Below are 18,910 nucleotides of genomic sequence, written 5' to 3'. Positions count from 1 at the left end.
AGCTTGACCCCATCCAGGATAAAGTAGCCGCAATATAGCACCCCATTCACTCCCTCCACCACCAACGCACAGTAACAGCAGTGTGTACCATCTACAAGATGCACTGCAGGAACTCACCAATGCTCCTTAGACAGCACCTTTCAAACCCATGACCACTACCACCTAGAAGGACAAGGGCAGCAGATAGATCGGAACACCGCCACCTGCAAGTTCCCCTCCAAGTCACTCACCATCCTGACTTGGAAATATATCGCCGTTCCTTCACTGTCGCTGGGTCAAAATCCTGGAACTCCCTTCCTAACAGCACCGTGGGTGTACCTACACCACAGGGACTGCAGCGGTTCAAGAAGGCAGCTCACCACCACCTTCTCAAGGAAAATTAGGGATGGGCAATAAATGCTGGCCTAGCCAGCTATGCCCACATACATTAATGAATAAAATTATTAATCTATTAACCTTTATACTCACTGGGAGACTGCCTCCAATGAGCCACTGGCACAGCACAGTGAGAAGCTGCTCCATGCCAGGAAGATCCCAGCAGAGTGCTCTCTGTTCTGCTCCTTAGACTGCTAATTGCTAATTAATTTCTAAGTGCTAACTGCAGGGTGTGTAGCCACTTCCATTGTTTACCGTCTGTGGCAAGATCACCCAGAGGAGTTAATGTGCCTACCCACAGACCAATGCCCCAATCTGCAATTTTTTTTTCTGCTCCTGTCTTTAAACCTGTCTCCATGGGACTGGAAATATTCTGCCCTAGACCACCCACGACTAGGAACAAGTGGTGTCAGCAGAACCCCTGAGGTCAGAACCAAGGCCTTCGCCACGTGTAGCACCACTTCCTATAAACTTCAGTAGAACACTCACGACATGTGTACAAACTCACCAGCAACCAGTAGAAATCAATCAAAACGAACTGAAAGTTGTTGATGATCCCTTTAAATAATACTGATGGGGTGTCCTTCCTGAAGCTGAATGCATACCCAACTGTGCGTGTTTAGGAGAGGCTGTTAGCTGGAGCAAATGGCACCGCTGGAGTCAAATTAGCTTTACACAACTGACTGATGTCACAGTTTGCCTCCTCTGAATATTTCCGCTGCACGCTCATAACACCTGCATCTGGCACAGGCTGCACGGGAAGTGAGTATGCATAGTTCCAATGCTATTTTGTTGCCAATACTGCATCTGTAGTGGTGAAAACATGGGCACCATGAGGTTGAATTTTATGGCTTGTGCCTGTCAGAAAACTTATAGCAACTTATTAAAGTTTTACATTTGTTATTACTTTACTGAAAACAAATTATCTTCCTCAGACCTGAAATAAATAAAATATTTCACTTTCCACCAAGCTGTGAATGAGTTTCTACACCACTGAATTTGACCTCCACTCCCATCTCTCCCCTCACTGTTAACCCTCCCCCCCAACCCCACCACCCCCTCCCCCCACCTTGCTCATTGAAAGTAGACCTAAAAATGGATTGGAATTGCTATTGATCAGTTTATTTCAATTATTTAGGAATAGATTTGCATTACAGTTAATTCCAAATACCAAAGTTACCATGAAAAGAGACTAGAGTGCTAAAATGCAATGGGGAAAGAATTGTCCTGGTTGTCATAAAGAACATTGTGATTTTGCTACAGAATGAGCATAGGAATTGTCCACAAGGAGTGAACTTAAATTTCATGAAAATTCTTTGGGACTATGAACATATTCACATGTACAGGCAATCTTAGGAAATACTTTCCTATTTATTTCAAGTTTACTTATTTATTTCACTTTTATACCGGAGTCATTTGAGACAGCCGGGGGTGGTCGTCCCTTTTCTTTCGCAAGTTGCCCCAGGCCCAGTTAAGGGTCCCATGCTCAGGATAATGAGCCATGGTCAAAAGCGGAGCCAGTGAATTTTTGGCGGTGATGGCAGAAGAGCTGGGACCTTCAGGGATAACAGCTGCTTACAGGGGGACAATCCTCCAGGAAGAGGACCTGTGCTTCTTTAAGGAAGGCAATGAGAAACCACCTCATGCATCCTTTTCCCTTGTCATTGCTAGTTGCTTACTGAAATTGAAAATGGGAGGTTCTTGCAAGCAACTGAAGAGGAAAGCACAGGGCCACAAGGTGCGGAGCAATGAGCAGAGGACCTGCTGATCAGGACTACACACTTCAGTAACTTGAGCGGAATTTGGACAAGTTTTGGCTCTGATTTTAATTCTGTGCCAGGGTTCTGATTAAGTTGAAATCTCACCCACCTCCAGAACTAACTCATCCAGTTTATCCCCATCTACCTGGAGGAACGTTTGGAGCAAAGGATTTTGCATTGTTTTGCAAAGGTGTTTGCTTTGAACTGGAAATCATAAAAGGGAAGCTGTCTAATCACAAGGATGCAGAGATTTTTCTTTAAGTCAGAGCTGAGAGTGGATGACAGCACATGGTCTGTCTCATCCTGCCCTGGGAACAGGACACATGACGTTTGGCCCTGTCGATGCTGACGTGCGGAATCCAAGGGGTGGTTTAAGAGTGCAGATACACAGCAGTGAAAATCCACCAGTATCTGAGTTGCCCGGTTGAGATCGTGTGGACCAACCATGCTGGGCTTCAACCTGTGTCAGTATCGAGGAGGAGAAAGAGCGCCGCACAGCAGCAGTATGAAGCACTTTCACTGCATCCTCGCACTCGCATTATTACTCCTCTCCCGCTGCTGCTTCTCACAAGGTACGAGAGCTGTTTTCAATCTCTCCATCTCTTCCTCTGCTTTGTTTTTTTTTCATTACATTTTTGTCTTACTTTTTTCGACCATTCAAAGTGTTTCTTCAATTCCTTTAAGTTCGCGTTTCAGTAGATTTTTCTCACGGCATGTTTTGTTTTAAATCTTCCCGTCCTTTTCTGTTGTTTCTTTTAATCGTTTCTCTTTCTACCTCTCGGTGAATGATTTGAAACCTTATAGTCCTTGATCTCCAGCACCTCCTTCCCATGGTAAATTTTGTAGAAAACTTTTGTTCGTTAAAGCGAATAACAACGAACGTTTTTCTGGACATAAATTGTGATATCGTTTAATAAAATACATTCTGATACAGTATTATACGGTGTTTGCTATTCACTAACATTTGTGAAGTCTGAAGCTGACTGTACCCTCTGGGGTCTTTGTAGAGTAGACAACAAATTTAAACAGGGAAATCAATTTTTTCTCTTGCATTGCATAGTTTAAAATTTATACCGCTGGAGCTAGTTTTTCAAGACTAATCAGCAAGTACTGGAAATCTTTTTATCAACCCAATTCAGAGAATTTACAGGGGTTCCTGCTCTGTGTGGGCAATGCACCCGAGAGTCAGTCTTGGGTTGGAGTGTCATGGTTGTTAAATGAAAAGATTTACAGGTGGGAAAGTACAGATAGACACAAATGAACATCAGTGTTATGATACTTGGCTGTTCAAAAAGAAGCAGTAGAAATGAGTGTGTTTTGGGGAAATATTAGAGCTCAAATACTAAATTATCTTCCTGAATCATATGGTTATCTTCCATTCCTGCCTGTCCTGAAGCTCTAAAGAGAACATTGCAGCTTCACTTACAGTTCTTAGATTTGAGAGGAAGTGTATTGGAGAAGCAATGGTATTTCTTTACGGTATTCCAATTACATATCTGTAACAAATGCTATATTAAGATTGGCCTTCTCCTTCGATAGATTCTGAATGTAATTTGCTCTTAGGAAAGGAATGAGGCTGGTTATTACAGCAGAAGTCCAGTGTGACCAATCTGTAATTGTGAATCTGACGATAGAGACATTGGTGCTTTGAATGTTCCCTTCGCAGAAATAAAGTATTCACTATATTCAAACCCATTGATACAAAGCTTTCATAAAGTCATCTTTTGTTATAAATTAAATGGGGGAAATTATAGATAGCCATTCTCAATACTGTGTCCCCTGCAGTTCGAAAGAATTTGAAGACACGTGGAGACAATAAGCATGTAAAAAAAAAATCTGAAACAGTTCTTTGTTTAAAATTAGGAAATCAAAACTTGTTTGTTAAAGTATTAATAGTTACCTCCCTCTGCTCACATGCTTAAAGTTTAATGGTGAAGGCATTAAGAATAATGATATTTAAAAACTGGTGATTAAGTGTGAGTTGTGATGTACAGAAGCAAATTGACTACACTTCTGTATGGTACAGTAACATTTAAATGTTGGCAATATTGAGTTAAAGTGCTTTTAGAAGTATACAAAATGTCTTAATATATTGCTGATATTGCTTATATTAATATAAATATTGTCAAGGCAAAAGTAACTAATTAAAGTGTAAAAATAACTGCAATTTCCAATTATTATACATAAATATTAACAATATTTCACTGTCCTATTTGAGATATTTTAAATATTACAAGGCATGTTACCGGGAAATACCTCTGAATTACTCCCATTCTGCTGCTTTAATTTTGTCAGAATTGTATTGAAAACCCTGATTGTACCACACTTCCTATGAAGTTACAGCAGTGTAGCGGGAACAGATCTGAGGAAATTCCTGGTCATTATTTTGCTCCATAAATTGAAATTGAAGGTAAAAGCCAAGCTTAATTGTTTACTACAATATCTCAAAGACCATAGATGTTTCCTAATGATTACTAAGAAACCAGTGATACACATTTGGTACAATTGGCTAATAAAAGATATTGCAATTATCAATTCATTATAGAATTATTTAGTGCACAGCAAAGAGATCTTTTAATTTTATCCTATTTTAAAAATGACTGATGCATTTTTACAACATTAAATAAAGTTTAAAAAATTCTTCTTATTTATTATTGTATTTAAAGGAACATGAATGAAATACACTTTATTAAACTAACTTATTTGATGTACCAGAAGTTTTGAAGAGGAACAATTTTTCATTTAGTTCCAATAAAAGACTATTTTTTCAACTGTGTGAAATCTCGTACTAAATGTTTGGAGAGTGAGCTTTATTTCATATATTCATCCTAACTAAAATCTGATTCTCGGTTTTGGTCTTAACATGGCAAAATATAAGACTATTTTCATAATGCATATTTTTGTGACAAATTGTTGGCAGATAACACAAAAAAATCAGTTCTCAGTGGTAACCCTAACATTGGATTTCAATTTGAAGGAATTATGAATTTAATCTGTAGCCTAGTCTGATATTTGAACTTGGCCACCCTATTTCACTACTTCACGCCAGAAGATTAGATGGAGCATTATGTGGCAATAGAAAACTTCAGGCCAGAGAACAGAAAGGGCAATTATTAGTACCTTATAAAGGGTGGCTTTGGAGAATATACTGAGTCAAAAGACTCTGAAGCAAACATGCATTAGTAATGGTGACAATTTTGAAATCAGTGTCTTCAATATGACATAAATTCCTTTATGGCCGGACTATTCTTCACTATAAGCACATTATTTTATTCTGGTAATAGAAGTCAAAAGTCTTCACACTGAGAGTATTGAGTGTTGTGACCACAACTAACAATGTTTCCTGAGGATTCTTTTCACATAATTTATAGTAAAGCAAATCTGAAGTTATCCCTGTTTAAATGCAAAAAGCATTCTGATGGTTAAAGTTTGTCTAACTCACCTATTTTATGGTAATAACAGCAATGATGCCTCATTTGGCAAGCAAGAATGTATGGGAATTATCAATCTCTCGTAGAAAAATCAGAATATATTTGTTTGAAAATAAATCATAATGCTTGACAAATCTATAATTTTGATTTCAAAATTTAAAACAGTTCATCCTTGTTTACAAAACAGAACAAATTAATATATAAGTGAACGCAGTAATTGTAATAAGCATGCAGAAAATCAAATCATAATTCATTTTATAAATGGTCACTTATCCAGTTTAAATACTATTGGTAACAATTTTCAGCGGTAATACACAATATGTTTGTTTCTCATTTGGTAGAATTCTCCAGAGAATAAATTGCATCATCAGCAAAATGAAATTTCCCTAAACCACTATGTCTCTCCACCTGTCGACTGTCCTTTAGAATGATGTTAAAAACTTATCACTTCAACCAAACATTTTGCCAACTCTCCTAATATCTCCTTCTTTGACTCGGTATCAATTTCAGTCTGCTTATGCACTTGTAAAGTGTTTTGCGATATTTTACTACATTAAAAACTCTATAGAAATGCAGGATGTTGTTTTTGAAATCACCGATAGACAATAGCAAGATACAGAAAATGCACTGGTGTAATTTTGATATTGTGTGACAATGTAAAACTGGTGATAGCAAATTAATAGCCCTTTTACATCTCTCCTGACGTTTATTTCTATTGATGTCATTTTTCTATTGCCTGGTTTACACTATCACACAAAGTCAAAATTACCCCACTGTCCTTAAAAGATAAGCATGAAAAACTAGTTAAAAACAAGATTATAGACTTTTGTTAATTTAGCTATTTGCAAGATACTTGTAGCTTCAGGTAAGATAAATTTCCTAAATGTCGGTGTACACAGTCTAATGTTTAATTTATTCCACAGGTGTTCCTGCATCACCCCAAAGGTTTCCAGCAGAAGAGTTACGTCTGTGGACTGAGGTAATTGTAGCCAAATTTTATTTGAATAAAATAAACCAACCAACTCCAGGTCTTTTTTTGTTAACAAAAAAGACAAACCAAGGAAAGAAAAAATACATTCTGAGGCACACTGCAGGAAGTGAAAACTACAGATATGGAGGCCGCAATTTTCTGCGAATCATTTCCTGTGTATCTTTTCCTGTTGGAAATGTGTCAATTCCATTAATCGTAGGTTGAGGAAAGAATGATTTTGAAGCCAGCCTGTATCTTAAGACAGATTTATTTCCAAGACTGCAGAATGAATACACAGAGTCTTCTGGTTCTGCCCCCCAGCCCCCAACAGCCAGTATGAACAGCTTCTTATACTCTTGTAATGAAGCCCTAATACCTCCCCAACTGAGGACAGCTGCTCTCGATGACCAACTTAAAGCAAGTAGTCTATTGCAGCTCAATTAACAGATTCCCTTCCTTTTTAAAAAAATATAACAAATGTGTTTTCTTTTCAGACAAAAAAAAATAAAACTGAAGACAGAACTAAGTCACACATTTTCAAAACTCACATCCTGAGTCAGCCCTCTTCTAATACCCCCAATAATTTTTCACTACAAGCATTCCTTTTGTGAAACAATCTGATAACTGATGGTTTGTATTAACCCATTAGAGCTTAGAGATTTCTTTTTTCTCCACCATATGTTTTAGACTTGCAATATCAATCTTTTCTCACTTACACCCTTTGTCGAGCGTACATTATTCCAAAAAGATCGATTGTCAATATAATATTCTATTGGGACATTTTCTTTACCATTTCCCATATGTAGTATTTCCCCTAATTTCCCCTAACACTTTAGTTAAAAGGAATGCCATGTGAGAGTCTCTGCAGCCAGGGTGCTCCTTACTGCTCGCCTTATTTTCTAGGCTACCCAAGCCAAGGGACAACATTTCCTATTTTCACCCACAAGGAATATTATAAAACCCTCTACACTTGAAAACCCATTAACAAGAGGTGTCACTGAACACAATCAATTTTATATTCTTAGGGTCACCCAAAGGTGGAAACTTCAGTACACACTCCTCTATCTTTAATTTTAAAAAAATGTTTTGTTCACCTGTAAGATGTCCTGAACCTCAGGATGTTTCATTGTGGTACTCCGCTCAAGGACATCTAAGCATGCATCCGGACTTGCCTGTGCACCCAGCCAATTTAATTGTCCAATTAGACTTTGCAGCTGCTCTGTCCCATCTTTGGAAGTATCTGCATCTTTTTGTGAGTACCTAGCCCAACTGACTGCAATAGGGCTAACACTTTCTAAATACGATTGTTAGTGTAAAGGAACATCAGACCCATACTGTTTTGTGATAATGCTGGCTGACCCCACTTGGGACCCCTGAAAACTGCCAAATTCCCTCCAACTATCCAACTCCTTCTGTTTAGCCTCTGGTGTAGCTTTATCCCCCTGACTTGTTAACCATTACTAAAACCTCTCGGTCATGGGGACTCATTACCTGTGCACGCGCAGACTTTAGCGTTCGTGCTTCTCTCGCCCCCACCCTGGCAGCGCTGAGGTCCTCAGCGTGTGTTTCACTCTGGCTGCCCGTTAATTGGCTAAGCGGCCTTCACAATTTTTAGGAAACCTCATCCACGGGTGGGATGAGGTTTCCAACAGCAATTAAAAATTAAATTAAAATTTCTAAATTTCACTCATAACATGTCCCTGCACATATGACAGTGTCACATGAGGGAGCATGTTTTTAACAGTGGTAACTTTTTTATTTTTGAGCATTTAAATCCTCAGCTCTCTGAGGTAGCTCTGTGCCTCAGGAAGCTTTCATTGCATGGACCTGCGCGCAAGCGCAAACTTCCGTGCTCGCCCTCCTCCCGCCCCCACCCCAGCAGCACTGAGTGCTGCAGCGCACGTTTCATGCTGGCTGGCAGTTAATTGGCCAGCTAGCGTGAAATTGATGTCGGGGCCCAATCGCAGGCGGCCGACCATTCCCGTGCCTGCCCAGTAAGGTAAAAACCCTGTCCTTGATTACCAACTGAAAGCTTGTACTCTATTGCAGCTCAATCCCAACGTCAACATGCTAGATCGCAGAATCATGTCTGTAATGCAGTTTTTTACTGTTCTCTCACAATGAGCAATGCGTTCCTCTAATCTTCACAGACACACTCCTTCCATCAAGTACTTATTAAGCTTTAGCAGCGATCTTATCGAAAATGTAGAAAATCAAGATTTGCTTCCCCCATACAGTATTTTGGAGAGAAGAATGATGAGCATTACTGGAAATTATTTGACACACTATTATTCCCATTCCAGTTCATTCATATAAGATAAATACAATTGCTGTACATTTACTTTTCACAATGATTTGCAAATAGTTTATGTTAAAAATTTAAGCAATCACAATATATTTTCAAAAAATAACATTACTGTTTTGCATATTAATAATTTCAGTTATATATATATATTGAATGTATTGAGGATCACAAGAAACGGAACAATTAATGTAAATTTAAATATTGTGCTTTATATGTACCCTCCCATAATTTTACATTTGCTAGCATTAAATTTACTTATTCAAGTTTGTCAATGATACAAGCATTCCACTGACCATCTACATTATTGTTCAAGGAAAAAAAATCAGAAAAAACATCAGAAAAATACAATGTGTGTACAGATAATATGCTACTTACATTCATAAAAAACATGAGAATCGCAACCTGAGCTCTTTTACACCTTAATTTGTTTTTAAATAAAATCTATCCAGGTTAGTTCTTTCTTTTAACATTTCTTTTTATCACTTTGGATCTCTTTTATTTTCATTACCAGAATATTTTTGGTTAACTTCATGTTGAGACTCACTTAGTCCATACTGTAGTAGAACTAAATAATTTAAAATATTTGTTGTGATACTGCATAAAGTAATTCCATCATTAAATCCTAACATTGCACAGATCAGAGTGACTTCACCCTATTTCTCTTTTAGAAATTCACCGTCCATGTCTTGTACTTTTAGAAAGTTGTTGATCTGATTTCAATTAAACTTCTAGGGGAGGCATTCTCACTTTCCAATGCTAATATCAGAATTGTCTGTTTCAGATAGATGACCTGTGTTCTTCCTTTCTTTCTGCAGTTCCTCCGCCACAGGTGAGAATCAATGCGTCAGTCTAATTATACTGTTTGCCTACTTGTAGAAGAGTTAAAGAACAGTTTCTGAGAAATTTATGCCTTGCTTTTCCAGCCATCCAGTACACTTGAAGAACTGTGTTATATGGCCTTGACGATTCTGCACCAGCCTCAGGTAATCGTTTCTTTACATCAAGGAAGCAGGAATTTCACGCAATGAAATGGTAGGAATTTGAACTCGTTATGTTTGCCATTAGCTCTATTAATGTTTTAAGTTTAAGTTTAAAAAGAAGTGACAAAGAAGCCATTTAAACGGACAACTAGGAAAAGAGATGGATATAATTATCCTTCTCTCCTAAATACCGCCACCAAATATATGCAGACCCATACAAATGCTATTTTTTTTGTTTTAGCATGTTGTTTGCTGGAAAATATTTCTGATTTAAAAGACAGTCATTGTTCTCCATTTAAAACAAAACAAAACATGGGCAGGAGGCAATAATGAGGTCGCGGCTGCAAGGGTGTGGTTTACAGCTGCAAACAAATAAGCTGGCCTTGCATTAAAATGCAAGATCATCTCATTACAATATTAAAATATTGCTGCTAGTGCATCGCACTGACTCGCTGGCATATTGGCAAGTTCTCAGGGGTGGAATATCAAACAGTAGATATTTCATGAAATTAAAACTGAGAACTTAGATGGATGTTAGATTTACTAACTCGACCTCCTGTGGGGCAGGGGTTGGGAAGAGAGAACCATTGCTCTGGAGGTTTATGAGAATCAGGCTTGATTATAATCAAACATAGGGCCTTAATAAACCTTGTGAACACTTTCAAATGCTCACCATGCTGGATGAACAGTAGGCCTCAGGCCTATAGGCTCCATTAGTTGGAGCCCAGTGAACTTCAGTGAAAAGTACAGTGATCCTCAGCATTTTTCTTAGAATTGACTCAAGAGAGAGCAAGAAAGAGCGATAGGCAGAGGTTTATGGAGAGATAAGCAAATGACAGTCATAGAATCATGGAAACTTATGGCATAGAAAGAGACCATTTGGCCAATTAGGCAGAATTTGGCGGTCATGGCAGTGGGCTGGGGAGCCAGTGGCAACCACGCCACGGTCATTCCAGCCCCCCCTCATCCTGATTAAATGTCACTCAGGCGCTTGGCTGGTTGGCGACAGGATCCTCAGTATCTTCAGGGCAGATATCCCACCTCCAAGAGCTGTCAGCCAATCATAGGCTGGCAGCGTTTCAGTACTGGCGGCACTAGTGGAAACGGTGACCGCTGCTGATACTATAGCAGGTTCAGGGTGAAGGTCAGCACTGGAACCCTGAACAAAAGATAGACGAGGCAGGATTGCCAGGTAAGCCCCAGTGATGGGTGGATGGGGATTTGGTCTTTACATGTGAGCAGCCTTTGCCACTGGTGGGTCCTTCCATTGGGTACCCAAGTAGGAGGGTCCTCAAACTAAGCTGCAGACATGCTCACCAGTGTTTACCTGGTAGTCCCCATCAGCTGCAAGTAGAATGTCGGCTGAGGCGGCATAAGGCCCTTAAGCGGAGGGCAATCGGGCTATCCTCAATCTAATAGTTCGATGGTAAGGGGGGAGGAGGGTGAGTGGGGGGAGTCAGAAAAGCGAAGGGGTCTGCACCCCACACCTTCCCACCTGATTATATGTTCTCCCTCGCCTCCCAGCCTGCCTCTTGGAGAGCATTGAATTCTGCCCATTATGTCCATCCTAGTCAGAAAAGAGCAATCCAGCCTCATCCCACTTTACAGCTCTTGTTTTAAATGTGATTAGGGTTTCTACCTCTACTAACCGTTCAGGCGGTGAGTTCTACACCCACCCTATGACATGGATTACTGAACCATTAAAAATTACAGCACATCTGTGCCTGAGCCAACTTCTACTCTAATCCAACTTCTCTGCCTCAATAGGCCAGGACAATAGGCACATGCTATGTTATAACAAGTTTGAAAAGATCTATGTGATTGTGTCAGTGAGTGTGATGCAATGCCTTTGAGTGATGTGCCTGCCATGGTTGAGTAGCTGGCAGTGTGTGCAAGTTGTGAGATGTGGATGTGAAGAATGGAGTAATGCTAAGAACGTGATGGTGAGGTGAAGCTATGAATTTTGGGTATGATTTGTGATTGATAGAGTTTCTTGGGAAGTGGTTGATAAGGGTGTGGTGCATTGATCACTGCATGAAGCCAGTGGCTCAGTTGGTGGGATATAGCATTTGAAGATGCATTCACTGAGCATGACACTTGTGTGAGTTCATTGAACTTCTTTCAGCACTGCATGTAGATTCTCATTGCTTAGACTCGTAACATTAACTGCCACAGGTATCTGCCTCCATTGCCTTTTCAGAGTTTGTCTGAAAGGCATCCAAGCCCCCTGCATACTTTTGGCCAAGGCCTCCTGTGCAGTGTGGAAAAATCTTGAAGCACGCTATCTATGATGTTGCATCATTCTTGGGTCATTCCCAGGTTAAACATACTTTTGCAATTGACTCCCAAAATATTCTTCCCCTTTGAGAGGGGCAGGTTTGCTTTAAGTAGTGTGGACTAGCTTAAACTCATGCTCGCCTCTCACAATTTTGCACCAACAGCTCAGGTGTGCAGCCACTCAACAAGCTCAGTGCTTGTTCCGTGCTACAACCATTTACATGAGGAGGCAGCACAATGTTTGCAGGGCCATTTTTGATTCTTATTGAATTTTTAACATGTGTGTTTTATGCAGCTGCTTAGTGGGTGTCACCTGAAGTGGGGAGGTATTCAGGACAATAAGCATGCAAATGAATGATAATAAATGGACGATGCTTGCTAGATGATGGCACCATACCTCATGATTTACCCTCGCTAATCTCTTCCATATTTCTGGCCAAGAAAAGGGAAAAGGCTTCTGCTATTATAAGAATTGCTTAGGAAAATCTGATCTCCTGACTGGAGGTTTCCTAAGCCAATATGATGCACTTTCAGTCCATGTTGTGTATGACAGGTAGCAGTGTAGAATTCAGACACCTAATGCCTATTTTGGGCACAAAGTAAGAATCCATAAAATAAATATTTCCTCCACTGTGACCAGTCAGTTTTAAGGTTTAAGTAGGTTTCCCTTTAATTCATGATTGCAAACTTTTTAGTGTAACACAATCAATAAATATCTTTGTACATCCATCATGATGGAGTAAGATCATGTATTAATTTTTCAAACTTTAATTTGTTTTTTATCGCACTTTTGTTTTCATATTCTGCTTTGAGATGGCGCATGTGTTAGTTGGAAATACCAAAGCTTACATTAAATAGTAAATATAAGGATGGATAGATCTTCTGGAATTTTGCTTGATAATATTTTGCGGTCAAGGTAGTACCAGTATTTATACAGAATTTTCTTTGAGGAGATCAGGTGGCTCAGTTAGAGCCCATAATAGCTGTGCAAGATCTGTGGAAAGAGTTGCAGTTACAAGTCAAAGGTAGGCTTTGTTTTCATGCCTGTCAAAACTGAGTAAACAGCAATGAATTAGGCCATTCATAAACACAACAGGAACCATTATGAAACAATTTTCTTTATTTTTTATCTTCCACTAATAAATTAGTAATGAGAAACTTCTATGACTCATATATCATGCTGGCTGAATTATTATGTTTCCAAAAGTCACCTTCTTAGCCACAACAGTGTACTTAATTTTTTGTTTAATTTATTCTTCCACGGGATGTGGGTGTCGCTGGCAAGGCCAGCATTTGTTGCCCATCCCTAATTGCCCTTGAATTGACTGGCTTTCTCGGCCATTTCAGAGGGTAGTTAAGACTCAACCACCTTACTGTGGGTGTAGAGTCACATGTAGGCCAGGCCAGGAATGATGGCAGATTTCCTTCCCTTAAGGACATTAGTGAACCAGATGGGTTTTTACAACAATCAGTGATAGTTTCATGTCACCCTTACAGAGACTAGCTTTATATTCAAGATTTTATTAATTGAATTTAAATCCCACCAGCTGCCATGGTGAGATGTGAGCAGCCTGTTCCCAGAGCATTAGCCTGGGCCTCTGGATAACTAGTCCAGTGTCATTACCACTATGCTACCATTTCCCCCATTTATGTTGCTATGATCTTCTAATGAAACAGAAGCAAACCGCATATTCTTTATTTAATGGTGATAGTGCTATCTTATTCTCTCAGGAATGATTAATTCATCACATAGTTACTACTATCTTTCCATTTATGACATTGGCCTACTTGGTAATTATCACATTAGCTTCACAATAAATAAGCTGCTATAACACCTCATGTAGAAATCCCAGAGATAGTCATGCTAGAATACAGAAAATAAAGTTAACCAATTACACATAAGAACATGAGAAATAGAAGCAGGAGTTGACCAATGGTCTGTCGAGCCTGCATCGCCATTCAATATGATCATGACTGATCTTAGGTTTTAACACCACTCTCCTGCCTGCTCACCATATCTCTTGATTTCCTGAAACCAAAAAGCTGTTAATCTCAAGCCCCTCATCCATGCCTTCATTACCTCTAGACTTGACTACTCTAACACACTTCTGGGTGGTCTCCCACATTCTACTTGTCATGTTTTTATAATGGCATAAAGGCACCAATCACCCATAAGGGATTGGGTAAATACATCGTGGGTTCATTTATTTAGATTAGGCACATGAGAACAGATATATATGGATAGAAAGCTTGAAGACATCAGCAGCAGCAGCACAACGTTCTGCTCAAGATCCAAGCGAAACAGAGACTGGATCACATGACACACTTTATTTCTAGTGATGTCATGCTGCTATCTCTTAAAGGCATATTACAACAACCCCCTTCCTTTTTAAAGATGCATTCCCCCTTCCAAAGAAGTAGAACTATTTACAATACATGTTCATGTTTAGTTACCATTACATGAGTGTATAAAACTGATGAATCTATGGCTGGAATTTTCCATCCCCGTTGGCGTCAGGCATCATGATAGGTGTGAGCAGGCAATATGGCGGGAAGGCCAAAAATCAGTTTCACGCCGTTGTGAAACCAGTTTTCAATCGTCCACTCTGCCCATGAATGGTGGACCATGTTTCCTGCCGCTGGATGTAGGGAACATCATTGTAATGCATCTACATGTTATTATAAGCCCTGCTCACCAGAATCATCCCCCCATGCCAAATTTACCGCCCATGTTGGCAGGAAAACATGCCGGCCCAGAACACATCTTGATAAGTGTGACATGCAGAAGTCAGGACCTATTGTTAAGGCCTTTCTCACATTGCGGACATCCGAGGAGCAGAAGATGTGGGAGTCCGACAGCAACCAGATCCTGGAGGAACACATGAATCGCATGCTGGGTGGATTTATATGGATATGGCTCCGTCGTGAAGCAGCTCGCGGAAGGTGGAAGGTGACCGTTGATGTCTGGGGGCTGCTTCAGGACATCAGTGTCTTGTCCATGGGCTGCTGTGGATGATTGTCGAGGGGGTGGAGAGGAAGATCCAACTGTGAGTGGGAGAGGAAGGTGTACCGGGAAGGTGGGGTGGGGTGGGAGAGGAAGGACTAGGTTTGACTGGGAGAGGAAGATGTACCATGGAGGGTAAGGCTGGGAGCGGGTGGAAAACGATGGTGTTGGGGGAGTGAGGTTGGGATGGAGGGAACGATGGTGTCGGGGGTGGGGGTGAGTTGGGAGGGGAGAAACAATGGTTTTGGGGGGGATGAGGTTGGGAGGGGAGAATGATGGTGTCGGGGGGTTGAGGTTCGGTGGGGGACGATGGTGTCGGAGGGTTGGGCGAAGTTGTTGGGAGAGGGAGTATGGAGAGAGGAGGGTGTAACGGGGACAATGCAGCAACTGAGGATGTATGTGTAAGGGGGGAGGAAGGTGTAAGGGAAGGAGTTCAGAAGGGGGAAGGAGTTCGGAGGGAGGAAGGAGTCCAGGGGGAGGAAGGAGTTTAGAGTAGGGAAGGAGTAAGGATGGAGGAAGGAGTAAGGATGGAGGAAGGAGTAATAAGCGGGGGGGTTGACTAGGTGAGTGTGCAAGGGTGGGATCTGCGGATTCGATGACTGCCTCGTGGGGAGCAAAATGATGGTGGTAGGAGGGAATGGTGAGAATGAGAGAGGGCAGAGCGAGCTGATAGGGTGGGAGGGTGATTGTAGCGGTAGAAGGGATGGCAAGGGTGGTTAGTAGTGACTTGGAGGCAGACACAGACCCTGGGGGTGTTAAGGAGGAGGTCGGGGAGGTTAATATAGGTGGGGGGTGGGATTTGTGGGAAGGGAGGGAACGTGCACATTCACCTGCACATCCCTGAAAGAAAAGGGTTGTGGCTGGTAGGTGACAGTGGGGAGGTGGAAGGTGATGCCGTGGGTTCAACAGTGATGGGGGAAAGGACATGGGTGACTGGGGGAAGGGAAAGGACTGGGGAGCTGAATACCTACTTAACCACCATCGTGCTTCTAAAATCGAAAGTGAATAGAGCCTCCTGTTAGGCGGGAACAGGTGCAGCATGGGAGTGTGATCAATTGGTGGGCGGAGATGCAGCTCAGCTCAGATGGACAACTGATAGAGAACCCCAGCAGGAGGTATTGAAATGCTCAGGATATTGAGATGAGTGTGATGGATGAAGGCTCCATGTGCATGGGGGAGTGCTTGCATGAGGCTCCGAAAGGCCCTGCCACACACCCACACACACTGGTCCTGACAGAACCACTCGTGGGCTGGCTGCGTGCAGCTGAACAGCTAGTGGTGGGAGAATGCAAGAGGAGAACTCACAAAGTCTGTAAATGAAGCTGAAAGATACCATTACACATTAAATTCAGTGAAAGTGAATATATTTTTAGATTGCAAAGTGTCAAAATGTGTTCACCTGTGCAACCACTTGTGATCAGAATTTCTTAACTTTTCTAGGCCTACCACTTCTAGGTGCTGCCCTGACACCTGCAGCAGGGGTGGAGACAGCCTGTGCAGTGGTTGGCCCTGTTGTCTCTGATGACTTTGGTGTAGGTCTCCTGGAGAGCCGAGGCCTTGAGGGCCCTGGCTTGCTTTAGCTGTCCTCCTGTGGGCCACCTGTGCCGTCTGTGGTGACAGAGGGCAAGGTTGAGGGGATCACAGGCAAAGAGAACTTGGAGGGAGAGGACAACCTCTGAGATTCCTCAGTGGATGACCCAGGGGTGTCCAGCTGCTGCTCCTTCTCCCTTCGGGCACCTGAGGGCGCCAACCTGACTCCTTGAGGGGAAGGAACACCTGGAGGGATGTTGAGGTGCCACATTTCCCTCTCACGTTGCCACTGCAGGAACTCACCCACGGCTACCGCGATGGAGTGCAGGCCTGCACACGTCTCCACATCCTGCTGGACCAGGGTTTCCATGGCCTCCGCCATCGTTCCCATGGAGACCTCCATATGCATGCATGTAGGCACCACTTTACCAGAGACCAGGCGGTGCACTCCTCCAACTCACTTCCACCAGCTCTGCGTGATGTATCCCCAACTTCTGCTGACTCTCCACAATGAGTTGTAAGGCTGAATCCAGAGGCTGGTCATTTGACTCGGACCTCACAGATGCCTCTTCCCCAGCAGTCCTTCAAGTGACAGGGAGCTAGGCCGAACCCTGTTTTTCATTCTGGGTGGTCTGGCCTACATGTGACTCTAGACCCATGGCAATGTGGTTGACTCTTAAATGCCCTCTGAAAGGGCCTAGCAAGCTAAAAGGTCAGTGTGAAGGAATGAAACGGGCTAGGCCATCCATCATCAACCTAGGCACTGGAAATGAAACGGCAAACTCAACCCTGTCAAACCTGTAAAGCCCTCTTTACTAACACCTGGGGGCTTGTGCCAAAATTGGGACTGGTCAAGCAACAGCCTGACATAGTCATACTCACGGAATTACATCTTACAGATAATGTCCCTGACACCGCCATCACCATCCCTGGATATGTCCTGTCCCAAAGGCAGGACAGACCCAGCAGAGGTAGCGGCACAGTGGTACAGAGTCAGAGGGAGTTGCCTTGGGAGTCCTCAACATTGACTCTGGACCCCATGATGCCCCATGACATCAGGTCAGACATGGGCAAGGAATCCTCCTGCTGATTACCACACACAGCTCACCCCATTCCCCTCCTGCGCCCCCCCCCCTCCCCCCCCACCCTCCATTCTCCCCCCACCTCAGCTGATGAATCAGTGCTCCTCCATGTTAAACACAACTTGGAGGAAGCACTGAGAGTGGCAAGGGCACAGAATGTACTCTGGATGGGGACTTCAATGTCCATCGCCAAGAGTGGTGCAGTAGCATCACTACAGACCGAGCTGGCCAAGTCCTAAAGGACATAGCTGCTAGACTGGGTCTGCAGCAAATGGTGAGGGAAAAACATGCTTGACCTCATCCTCAGCAATCTACCTGCCACAGATTCATCTGTCCATGACATTATCAGCAGTCCTCGTAGAGATGAAGTCCCATCCTCACATTGAGAATACCTCCATCGTGTTGTGTGGCACTACCATCGTGCTAACTGGAACAGATTTTGAACAGATCTAGCAATCCAAGACTGGGCAATCATGAGGCACTGTGGGCCATCATTAGCAGCAGAACTTTACTCAACCATGGCCCAGCCTACCCCCACTACCATTGCCACCAAGCCAGGGGATCAACCCTGGTTCAATGGAGAGTGCAGGAGGGCATACCAGGAGCAGCATCAGGCATACTAAAAATGAGGTGCCAACCTGTTGAAGTGACAACTCAGGACTACTTGCATGCCAAACAGCATAAGCAGCAAGTGATAGACAGAGCTAAGTGATTCTACAACCAACAGATCAAATTTAAGCTCTGCAGTCTTGCCACATCCAGTCATGAATGGTGGTGGACAATTAAGCAAATCATCGGAGGAGAAGGCTCCACAAATATCCCCATCCTCAATGATGGGGGAGCCCAGCACATCAGTGCAAAAGATAAGGCTGAAGCATTTGCTACAATCTTCAGCCAGAAGTGCCAAGTGGACGATCCATCTTGGCCTCCTCCAGGTTCCCCAGCATCACAGATGCCAGTCTTCAGCCAATTCAATTCACTCCACGTGCTATCAAGAAACGGCGGAAGGCATTGGATACTGCAAAGGCTATGGCCCTGACAATATTCCAGCAATAGTACTGAAGACTTGTGCTGCAGAACTTGCCGCGCCTCTAGCCAAGCTGTCCCAGTACAGCTACAACACTGGCATCTACCCAGCTATGTATAAAATTGCCCGGGTATGTCCTGTACTCAAAAAAACAGGACAAATCCAACCT

At 42.4% G+C, this 18,910-nt stretch overlaps 1 protein-coding gene across 1 annotated transcript in view; it reads left to right on the top strand.

The window, feature by feature from the left end:
- nmu (neuromedin U) overlaps positions 1–18,910 on the top strand; it is a 99,338-nt gene that overhangs the window by 37,046 nt on the left and 43,382 nt on the right. Inside the window, exons 2-4 of the mRNA XM_078569159.1 lie at positions 6,490–6,545; positions 9,623–9,670; positions 9,765–9,824. Coding sequence (XP_078425285.1) covers positions 6,490–6,545; positions 9,623–9,670; positions 9,765–9,824 — 164 coding nt within the window. The remainder of the gene's footprint in view (positions 1–6,489; positions 6,546–9,622; positions 9,671–9,764; positions 9,825–18,910) is intronic.

The sequence above is a fragment of the Cetorhinus maximus genome, chromosome 1, assembly GCF_964194155.1.
Source record: "Cetorhinus maximus chromosome 1, sCetMax3.hap1.1, whole genome shotgun sequence".
Taxonomy (NCBI): domain Eukaryota; kingdom Metazoa; phylum Chordata; class Chondrichthyes; order Lamniformes; family Cetorhinidae; genus Cetorhinus; species Cetorhinus maximus.
The sequence above is the reverse complement of the archived record's forward strand: the minus strand, read 5'-3'. Positions and strand labels throughout refer to the sequence as shown.